Raw genomic sequence first — 11,575 nt, 5'->3', positions numbered from 1 at the left:
AGGAGGAGGTTGCTTATGAAGCGAATATAAAATGGCAAGAAGCAACGTGGCCTCCAACCAAACGTGCGTACACACCTTGCAGTCAAGTGACAAAGCAAGCCAGGAGCCAGGATTGTCACCAGGCAGCTCTCCTGGAAGAACAGCCTTCCCTCCTGCTCTGTACAAGTGCTGGCCTGCTCAGGCCCCTCCTGCTGAGCCAGCTCAGCGTGGTGGGACATCCTGCTGCGACAGGCTGGCAAGATTGCAGCCCTGAACGGAAACACACGGAACTGGAAACTCTTCTGGGAGCTTCTGCCAGCGCAGGGGCGGCAGCTGCTCTGCAGTTGGGTGTTCCAGCACAGATCTGGGCACTGCAACAGCTGGGAGCCATCTGGGCAGTGCAAATCCTCTGTCCCTGACCTACCTCTGGCAGATTTCTTCACTCACACAAGTGTTTTACTGAGAAGTCCTCAGCCTGCCAAGCTGTCAAGGGCGTTTTCTTTTACCCACATTCCGAGCGGAGCGTGTACACACTTAGAAATCTTGGGTTCCATCTGAGGCTTTCTCAGGTCAAACCAAACCATGAAAAAACAGGACTAAGAGCAGCCAAGTTCAGTTGTGCTCTGACAAAGCACTGGCCCCTCAAACACAGCGTGCAGCTCCGTGCCAGGAGCATCACTACAGCCCAGGAGCCAGAAGGTGATGAGGGTGGATGGTCTTTGGGGAAGCAGATCAGAGGTGGCTTTGAAGGCTCACCAGAAAATAGCTGGACAGGATGTGCTCTGTGCATGCTGGACTGCTCCTTTTGGAAAACCAGCACCTCCCACTGCTCCCCTGATTGTCCTCTGTCTCCAGCAGCCAGGCTGGCCAGCCCTTGGGAACCACTGAATCCTTGGCAGCATGGGGCTCACAGGTACAGAGAGGTGTGTTTGTGCCTCTGCTTGCTGAACTCCCTGCACTTCATCTGCTTTCCTGGGCTTTAATTCTAAGTACACAGAGCTCACAGAGCTCACAGAGGTGGATCTGTCCTATAAAGTCCGTGGTTTGGAAGCATAAACATGAGTTCCCCTAATCTGCCTGTTTCTTCTGCTCATTTATCCTCTGCCACAGCTGGCCAATTTACCTTTGTTGTTCATCCAGCCCAGCATCCACAGCATCTGGAAGACTCCAGAAGTGACTGAGGGGAAAAAGAGAAAAGCTGTGCTACACTCCAAGGCCTGATTATGCAAAGCTTTGTGGAAACAGTGTTGCTATTGCCTTGGAAAACAGGCTGGGAGGAAGAGATGAGAAAGCTTTACTGTGTGACTCAGCCGATTTTAGGGGTTATAATCTGGATTTAACTAGCACCACCTATTTTATGTGCTAGAATAGGAATTATGAAAAGGTACCAAAGGTCATTTTTTTGTAAGTTGCAATCTCTTTATTTAAGTAGTCTGAGTCAGCAAAGTCATACTCTCCTCTATTTCTGACAGTTTCTTCAGCATCTGGCTCACCTTGGCCTCATCAAACTCCAGGCAGAGAAACTCCGATTCCTACAAAAGAAGAGAGAACAATATTTGAGAAAAACAATGACATTTGATCCTTGTGCAGAAAGAAACGTTTGGTGATGAATTTGACAGCTTAACTCCATTTGGCAATGAACCTTCTTGCATTTTCCCGTCTGATTACAAATATTAATTTGTATCAGTGATAAAAATCCAGGTGGGATCTGCCTGAGGCAGATATGTTTGCAGGAGACTGCATAAGAAAGTGTGAACAAAAACCTGGAACATTTATCACAGCGTTCCTTGATTAGGAAGCACTGGAAAAGTCAGATCTCAAGCAAACCATAAGTTAACACCTGAGGTTTTGAGGAGCACCATGCAGAAGTCAGACCACAGAGCCTTGCTGAGTTGACCATTCTCCATGGATATGAGCAGACCTGGACAGCGTCAGCCTGTCCTGAGCAACTGCTGCAAACTGGGACTGCAAAGCCAATGCCTCTTCAGCTCCTGCTGAATCTCCCCAGCTTTAGCATCCTTGATTTTCCAGACCTGACTAGAAAAGTCCAGAGTAGGCTTTCACAGAACAGCTACTGCAGGAGGAGCAGCTTTTCTCACCACCCCAAAATAATCCCAGTATTTGTAACACACTTCAAGTCTCGTTTCACAGACAAGATCTGACAAGAGCTCTCTGTAACCTGACCTCTCATTGCTCCACCTGTGTTCCAGACATGGGCTGGTTTCTGCCCTGACCTTTGGGGAAGGAGTGGCAGTGCCATGCTGTGCAGGGACCTGGTCCTCCATGGGACGACCTCCAAGGCCGAGCTCCTGGTGACATCTCAGGCTTTCCAGCCACAACTCTGCACCCCAAGTCATGTGAGCCCATCCAAAGATTTAATCAGGCCAGCGCTGCCCATGCAACCTTTGAGATCTGCCAAAGCTGATCTCATGGCTTAACCACACAGGGAATGGGAGTGGACAGGAGGAGATGGAAGCGCCTACTTCTGGAGGAGATGCTTTTGTCTGAGCCTAAAGCATAAGGAGAACTGTTTTGGTTTTGTTCCCCTTTTCAGGTTTTGTCAGTCAAAAGGAATGTTAGCTGATCAAAACAAAACTCTTTGATTACACAAAACTCTTTGATTACACAAAGTCACTGCCACTTCACACAAGTGTAAGTGCACTCACAAAACATTCTTTTAGCTATAAAGCAGCTAAAACTCTCCCATGTGGGCTGGACGGTCTGGTTATCCACTCTCATGTGGACCAACCTAAAACCTGACCTAAGAGGGCTGTAAATCAGGCTTCTCAGAACTGAGCTTCAGTTTTATTTAATGCCTTGTTAGTTTATGTCCCCCAGGAAAAATGGAACAAAAGATAAGATGGAGCCGTGAAACAGAGAAATCCTTATTCCTTCCCTAATGTGTCCTCCAGGAGCAGGGCAAATGTGGTATCCCTGCTCATCCTAAGCAGGAAACAAGGCATCCCTTGTGATCCTTCCTACTGCTACAAAATAATTCAGCCCTTGGAGTTAAGCAAAACCAAAATCAGTCGCAGACTCGATGTCCTGAAGCCCAGCACTGCTGGTGCCCGGGCTGGAATCCGGGGTTCAGCTTCAGGCTGGGAAGCTGAGCTCGATGCCCTCAGGAAGGTGTGGGAATGGACACCCATTTCCTGCAGCCGCCTTGGTTTTGTCCCTACACACTTTCCCACCCCTCCTCCCCTTTCACTCCCGAGCCCGGGCTATAAAAAGGAGCTGCAAAACAAAACATCCAAGAAACACAAACTGCCCCCAGCCTTGAATCAGGTTTTCTACGAGCTGCAACAACAGAGTGCTGCAAAAATATTTATATGAGAGACTAAGAGAAGCACGACTTTTTCTGTCTCAGTAACTGTACTTAAAAAACCCATGTATTTTTAGAAAACCAACCCACACAAATTGAAAACTTTTAAAAAATTATGATTGTTCTCTATTGCATCAGTTTGGCCAACTACTTAAAATGCTTTCTAGCAACTTTGATACACGTTGTATTCTAAAGTTTTAGCCACTACATTGGAACGACAGAAAGAAACACCTCAGAATTCGCAGATCATTTTATTCATATTCATTTCCCCTTGATTGGGAGGCCTCCTACAACAACATTCAGCATTTCAAAGCCACCAGCCAAGGCGCCAGACCCACTCTTCTCAACTCGATGCGGTGCTTGTAAGATCATTAGCGGTTCTTTGTAAAGGAATTATCCCAGCTTGAATTACCAGGAAAGCGCTCTTCAGACAGTGCAAAAGCATCAGCTTCGGATGCCTGTGTACGAACACAGCCAGCCAAGTGCTTCTGGACTTGTGCACCCACGCTGCTGCTTCCTGGAGCACTGGGAGGCTTGGAGGGGTTTAGGTCTGATCCTTTTGGAGCAGGCAGGGAGCCATGTGCTCTGCACAGCCTGCGAGTCAATGCAATTGCACTGCTATGCAAGAGATTTTATTCTCTTCGATTATTTTAGGTTTTGTCTTAGAGTTGGATGTTTTAAAATATTTAGCTTCCCCTTGTATATGTAAAAACCCCAATCTGTATTGTCACCAAAACTTGCCTTCAAAACAGCCTAGTACCTTTCATTGTGATTAAGAACCCACATTAATTTTCAGCCTCCCCAGGTTTTTTTGGTCAACAGAGACAAAAAAGAAGTCAGAATTTCAATAAAAGTTATTAACAAAAGTAGGAGAGTTCAGAAGTGCTGCCTTTTTGGACATTTTGGGCTTGGCTCGTATCAAAGCATCAGGGCTCTGGTTAAACCAGCGATGTGTTAGCACAGATGAATATCTGACTGTTCCCATTACCAGCAAATTAGGCTGCAAACACAAAAGCCGGTGGGGGATAAATAAAACAAGGAGCTGGTCCCCAAGACATCGGAGCCAGCACACAGCAAACGTTCCTGGGAATTCACAGCACATCAGCTCCCCCAGCAACACCCACGGGCAGAAACAAATGTCATTTTGGTTCCAAGGCATTAATTCAACACAAAAGACAAGATACTCCTTTCAGAATAAATCCAGTGCTGATATATTTTTTGTCCAATTTTGCAAACAAGTCTTAGGAGATTGCTTCTCTGGAGTAAAAGAAAATGCATGCATGGGTTTAGGTATAACCTACTGTTGCCAAAAAGTCTGGTTTACCTGGTAATGTCAACTTCCCTACTTCCTCCAAATTTGCCAATTCCATGTAAATTCTATTTTAATAAAATACCTGCAGGGACTACTCTGTAAATATTATTCCAAATGATAAGTGTAATTGTATTTCAGCAGGAAAATCAATCGCAATCACAGGATGCTTTGGGTTGGAAGGGACCTTAAAGCTTATTCATGGGCAGGGACACCTTCCACTAGACCAGGTTGCTCCAAGCCCCATCCAACCCAGCTCTGCACATTTCCAAGGATGGGGCATCCACAACTACTCTGTGCAGACTGTGTCTCGCCACCCTCACAGTCAAGAATTTCTGCCCAAAATTTATCCTAAATCAACTTTCTTTTAATTTAAAACCATTCCCCTGCACTGTCACTCCACGACTGTGTCCAAAGCCCCTCTCCAGCTCTCTTGGAGCCCCCTTTAGGTCCTGGAAGGGGCTCTAAGGACTCTCCAGAGTCTTCTCCATGCTGAACAACCCAAACTGTCTCAGCCTGGCTGAGGTGCTCCAACCCTGGCATCTTCATCACTCTCCTTGGGATCATTCCAGCAGGTCCATGAGGATTACTGGTCAGTAGTGGTCAGCTATAAGCCTCCATCCTCATGGCTCAGCACCACAGCAGGTTTGCCTGAGCCAGCACCTGTTCACAGGCTTGAACATTACAGAAATGCAAATCTTGATTAAAAAAAAAAAAAAAAAAGAAAAAAAAATTGGGTGGGGAGGGGGGAAGGGAAAAATAGAAAAAAAAAATTCCAAATGCCCTCCCTAATACCAAAAAAGGCAAGAGAAAATAAATTAAACACCCCACCCTCAAAATCTCAATATAACCAGAAATTCAAAGTGGAAATTAGACACTTTTTGACAGTGCAAGGACACATTCTCCTTGGAAAAGGCACATCTAGAAGTAGTTTTTGCAATGATGCTGCCAAGCTCTATCACAGAAACCTTCCTTCACTGCAGACTATTCTTACTCATTACTGTGGGAATTTGGTATTGTGCTGCCCAATGGCAGAAAATAAACCCTGATAAATTCACTCCTGCACAATAAACCTGCTTTTCAAACCTTTCTCTGGGTGGCCTCTCCCTGACACCTGGTGCACACCATTCCCAGGTGACTCTGCAGGGCTGCCTGGGTCAGAGGGACCTGCCCTGTCACCTCTGCAGAGCTCTCAGCCATCCCCTCTTCCATGCAAACATCTGCTGCAGGAATGTCACAATGCACAACATCCATCTTGCATGAATGATCCAAAAAGAAGAAAAATACTGGATTTTAGCTTCTATTTCTTCCTTCAAAAATCACAGTAATAGGACATTAAACTGGATAGTTCCACTGCATGGATATATTTCATGTTAGATGTTTATGAGAGCAATTTATTTTTGCCACTTCGATTCTTGTCTTAGGAATGTCTGATAAAAGGTAAAAAGAAAATAAAACCACAAAAAGTTACCACAAACCAATGCAGAATGACGAAAGTGTGAGATGCTGCACTGATTCTTCTATCACATTGCATCAATAGTGATCCCACTGCAAATTTCTGGAGTTATTTTTATATTCATTAGTATTCTGCAAGGTATACTGGGGCATATGATAATGACAGCAAAAATCCAGATAATTCCACAAAAAATGCAATGGATTGCAATCCATTGATTTTGTACTCCCACACTTCTGACAATACTAAGTTCATTATTTTTAATTCAATTCAGAGCTATTTTTGCTACATATCTACAATCATGCCCTTCAAAAACTCTAAAGTGCAATTCATTTCTGTAATTATATATTTATATACAATTATATACACGCAATTATATATTTATATATGTATATTTATGTTCATATATATTAAAATAATTAATTCTGTAATACTGTATAAAATAAAGCACAAATATTTGTAACTGCGAGTGCCTTTTAATTCTCCATTATTTTCGTATTACACAAACCAGGAACCTCTTTAGCAAATTATTGTTACATCTCCTTAAAAAAAAAAAGTTAACTCGATTGCAGATTTTTTAATACTTTTAATGCAACATCAAGCCTGTAATATCACAGATTAAGCAGATTAAGGATTGCAGAAAATGGAATAATTCCAGAGGATAAAAGTAGGTCCCTGATACTGCACAGCAAATGTAATATCATTCTTTTACATTATCAGCCTCCTGAAAATAGTTCACCTCATATTTTATACCCTACATGAAAAATGAGCATTTATGGATGCAGCTTTAACCTGCTGCTCCCTGTGCCTTTTGGAGGTGCAGCTTTCTTTTCAAAAAGTGTTGAAGAAAAACAAAGCCAAACCATAATTTAATCCGTATGACTAATTAGAAGGTAGCATATTCTGTAGCTTTTATACATTTCACACTGAAGAGCCAACAAGAATAACATTATTCCTAATAATTAAAAAGAAAGAAGGACAATACTTTCATGAAAGCCTTTTCCTATATGGCTCTGCTGTTTTCAGACTGGTGATATTAACTTCCATTGGTTTCTGTAAATCTTCCAATTTCTCCCTTTTTGATTTTTTTTAAAAAATACACTGATCCATACCCGTTTCTGGTTTTTGACTTTATGCATTCCCTATACCACACCCCGAGTGCCCTGCCCTGTGTGCTGCCTCTGCACAGACTCATCACTCCAGGGGTTTCTTATCCACTGTTCCACTCCAAACCTTCTACCACAGTGTGCAAATGCAGAGGCTGGCAATGAACAAACAGTGGATGTCCAGCACAGCTCTGGGGTTCCCTGATTTCTGCTCGCCAGAAAGGGCACTCAGCGCTAATCCTGGTTCCCAGGTGCTGTGAGGACCCTGCTCATCCACTGTGGATAGAAAGGAAAGGTTATAAAAGCCACAGTTCTGCTGGTACCAACACAATGCAGAAAATAGGACCTGTTCATGCTGACAAAATGCAGATTTCATTCTCATTTATGGATGAGTCTTTGCAAGGTTATGCCTGTGACATTTTGTGTGGCCTTACCTGATCGATTGCTGTTTGCTAAGCCTGCTCACCTGGTTCCTCCTACACCCTTTCACATCTTCAGCTGCCTACTCAGGCTACCCCACAAAATCTGCTGCAGTCACAGGAGCTTCACTGAATAGACTAGAAATAGAAAACCCTTTATGGCTCTCCCTCACTGAAGAGTGGTGGATGTTTGACCCTATATAATGCTGGATCTCCACTCTGGAACACGCTCAGTTTAGGCTAAATCCTCTTGGAATTGAGCTGTTGGACAAAAACTCTACCTTGAAGAGTTTGGAGTATTCTAAATTTTTAAGGCAATTCTTTTTCATAAGGGCACCAAGAGGCACCTTTCTGACCTTGCAGTAACCTTGAGCTTACTATTTCCAAGGTTTGTTTTTTTCCTCAAAAAAAAAAAGACCAAAAAAACCCCAATACAGCACTTCCTATTAAAAAGAAAAAAAAAAGAGGTATTTAAGGAGAAACCTCCAAAGCATTTTTTTCCCTCATAGTCTTGACTTGGATATGGGCAAAGCAGTTTGGGGAAGCATCCAGCACGGCATGGGAAATAACTGACCACATAAGCTGGTCATAGCTGAAGGCCACTAAATACAGGGTTGGGTAATCCTAGCCAAAAGCACTGCCAGAACTTCTGCCTTCCTGAGATAGAAATGGAATTGAAACAAGGAAACAAAGTGTTGTATTTCATTCCTGGTGCAGGAATGAAAAGTGAAACATCTCTGTATCTGAACTTTCTAAAAAACAGTGCAAAACCACACTCCTCTGACCCCTTCTCTGCCCCTACAGGTACTGTTTTGTCAAGGAAAGGACACCAAGAGTTTCCATTTGAATTCCAGCATCTTTGAAAGCACAGCTGAGCTTGAGCTCTTTCAAACCCTAAACAGAGAGTGTGGAATGTTTAATCTTTAACAGGAGCATTTTTCCTCTGATGCCTGACTGGCTTGAGGTAAATATGTGGAAAGGCATGCCAAATAAATCAATTAACCAGCTTAGGCTAATGACACTGTCTTGGGGACCCTGGTATGCAACTCTGGTTGGGTCTTGAGCCAGCTCCTATTTAAACAAAGGTGTAAACAGAGCTAAAATCATTAACTATGAAATGCATGAAAATGTTTTAAAAGGAAAAAAAAAAAAAAGACAGTGATACCTGCAAGCTTCACCAAACTGTACACAGAAGCACATAAAGCCAGCATTAAAAAAAAAAAAAAAATTAAATTACCTTTGTATCACTGGGAGATTTGAAACAAAACATGTTTTAAAAAACAAAATTTAAAATAAAAACTATATGTAACTATGTAAGAATATACATATATATCGTTTATAGTGTTATATATTACGTGGGGAACTATATAAAAACTATTTCAAAGGTCCATTTCTGGCAGGACATCAGGCTCTCTCACAAGGGTACCAGCGACGAGAAAGCTCCATCATCACTTATTCAAGCCCTGCCTGCTGTGTCAGCTCTTCACTAACAGAGTCTCTCAGTGGAACCACTGCAAGGTGAGGTGCTCTCCTCTCAAAGTCCTCTGCAGGGGACCTGAGAGGGTAAATGCCCTTCCTCACTTATCATCTGCATTTTGCTACCTTGTTTGACAGCTGTCCCTGTTTTCTTGTTTTGCTCGGTTGGTTTTTTTAAGGCTGCTCATGGAGCTGAAATATCAGTCTACAGCTTTCCCTAGATGTGCTTCATCTCACAATATCTAGGCTAGCCTATGTTTTTTCAATCTTGTAGCACTTAATTGCAGTGTGAAATCAGTCTGAGAAAAAGAGTCCTTATTGATGCATCTCCCACTTTTACACTAAATCCAGCTTTTCTTGTGAGAACCTTCTTTAGATCTGGAATCAATTTTCCTTACACTTTAATTTGCCTATTACCTAACATGGGAATCATTCAGCATGGCAAAAGAATTAAAATCAAACATCACTCATTATCATAACCCCCCCCCCCCACTTTCTCAGAATTAAGTTTCAATGACTTTATGTTATTAATTAACATTTTCTCAAATGTTTTGGGAAGTACCCTATCACAGCATCAAACCCTCCCTGCCACTGGGGCATGCTTTTGTAACAGGGTATGACCAAGACCATGCACTTGTTTAACTCCTAAGGACACAAGGAAATTTCTGTGCTTTTGATGTGACTTTTTATTTAATCAAATCAGCATCAACCACATTTCTCTCTGTTACTGCAACAAACAATACCAGGAAAACAGGAATGAAATCTGGGAGCAAGAATTACTTTTATACCAAACTAGTCAACACACATAAAGTAATCTGCATTTAGAAATAATCCCACAGTTAAAGAATGCACCAAAAACCTAAACAGAGAATTCCTGACCTTTAGAAGGCTGTGTGACTTGGGATTCTGGCATATTCTGGCTGAGAGTACTACTGGCTTGCAGGCTGAATAATTTGGTTAGCAGCCCCAAAACAGATCACTCTTGCTCCCCCACAGCTCTTTCATGTTTATGTGTTACATAAATGACTCAGGAATCCATTAATGTCCTGCCTAAAAGTATTACACCAAATATAAAAGCTGAGTAGAAATGAATATCCTCTTCCAACCCAAACTATTCTATGGTTCTGTAACCCTAAAGCAGTTTATTTTCCATGAGAGCAGACAATGCTGGCTCCTGCTGATGGCAAAGGCCAAAGGATCTTGGCTTTCCACTCTGACCAGTCTTCAGTCAAGGCCATAACTGGTTTTCTCAGAGAAGAGACCAAAGATTAGAATTAGTCTGAAACAGCATTTTGGAGTAAGATGTGCTTAAAATCCTCTTTTCTGCTCCTTTCTGAACACTGCACATTTGCCCTGTGGCCTGAAAGGCACCTGGATTGCCTGAAACAAGAGCACGTGAGGGGTAAATGGGTCCTGGTGCTGAAATGCTTCAACACCCAGAGCTGAACTAGAAGTACAAAGGTGTTTAATTTGGTTGCTGCAAGTTTTGCAAGTAGTGAGTAAAGCCCACGCAAATCCTCTCCTGATTTATGTCCCTTAATGGCAACTGGTAACGCCCTCAAAAAGCCTCATTTCAAAAAGCCTCTATATTCTTCACCTAAGCTCTGAGATCAGCATGACCCAGCTACAGCAAATACGTTTCATGCCCACAAAATGGCATTTTTCAGAAATAATTTTTGAAGGGCAGCTGTCTGAGCCTTTCTCTTCTGGCTGTGTTCACAGCAAGCAGCGAAGCCAGACATCCATTTGCTCCAGGGCATTTTACCATCAGAGAAGGGAGAACACAAGGCTGGCACAACAGACAGGCACACACACCACCAGCAGCATCCCCATCTTCTCCCAGAAAACGTGAATCCTCTGTCCCTGGCACACTGATCCCACACATCTGAAATTACAAGCAAATACACCTTTAAATGGACACTGAAAAGCCACTGGCATTTGGGGAGAACTGCTCATCTAAAAATACATAAACAGGGTACCAAAAGCTTGAAAATTAATGCCTGCAGTCCAGCATGCATTCAGCTGGGCTTTCCTTCTTAAAATACTTAACAAGATAAAGCAGTCAGACCAAATGTTATTTTTGCTGCTTTTATGGCATTTATCCATAACCTTTCTGATGATCTAAAAATAGAACTTATCAGGACAAAAGAATCTACTCAGAGTTATGTGGCCACTGCAAACACATCTCCTCAGTGGGACCAAAATAACTATATTTGTTTCTTTTCTGCAATTTGAATGTGTGAACTTACAAGGGGGGGAAAAAGTGATACTATGGGGGGGGAAAAAAAGCTGGTCTAAATAATTTTTGATGTTTTTTTCCTTGTTACTTTTAGAATGCAAACTGCTGTCTTTCAATTCACCATGAGAAACCTCCCACAGAAAAGGGGGCAGCCATGTGTTCAGAGTCCAGCCTGGTTTACAGCCCCTCCAACACTGCTGCTCTTGCTGTTCCAAAGCCTGGGGACAGGCATCACACTCGGATTTATCAGCAAAACAGCAGCTCCTGCTCAG

General features: G+C 42.8%; 1 protein-coding gene across 1 annotated transcript in view; it reads right to left on the bottom strand.

The window, feature by feature from the left end:
- Window positions 1-1,354: 1,354 nt before the first annotated feature.
- Window positions 1,355-11,575, bottom strand: part of COMMD1 (copper metabolism domain containing 1) — a 60,122-nt gene continuing 49,901 nt past the window's right edge. Inside the window, exon 3 of the mRNA XM_058835441.1 lies at window positions 1,355-1,511. Within this exon, the coding sequence (XP_058691424.1) occupies window positions 1,404-1,511 (108 nt within the window). The 3' untranslated portion in view covers window positions 1,355-1,403. The remainder of the gene's footprint in view (window positions 1,512-11,575) is intronic.

Source organism: Poecile atricapillus, chromosome 3 (assembly GCF_030490865.1).
Source record: "Poecile atricapillus isolate bPoeAtr1 chromosome 3, bPoeAtr1.hap1, whole genome shotgun sequence".
Classification (NCBI taxonomy): Eukaryota; Metazoa; Chordata; class Aves; order Passeriformes; family Paridae; genus Poecile; species Poecile atricapillus.
Note: the sequence above shows the minus strand (reverse complement) of the source record. Positions and strands in the feature narration are given on the sequence as shown.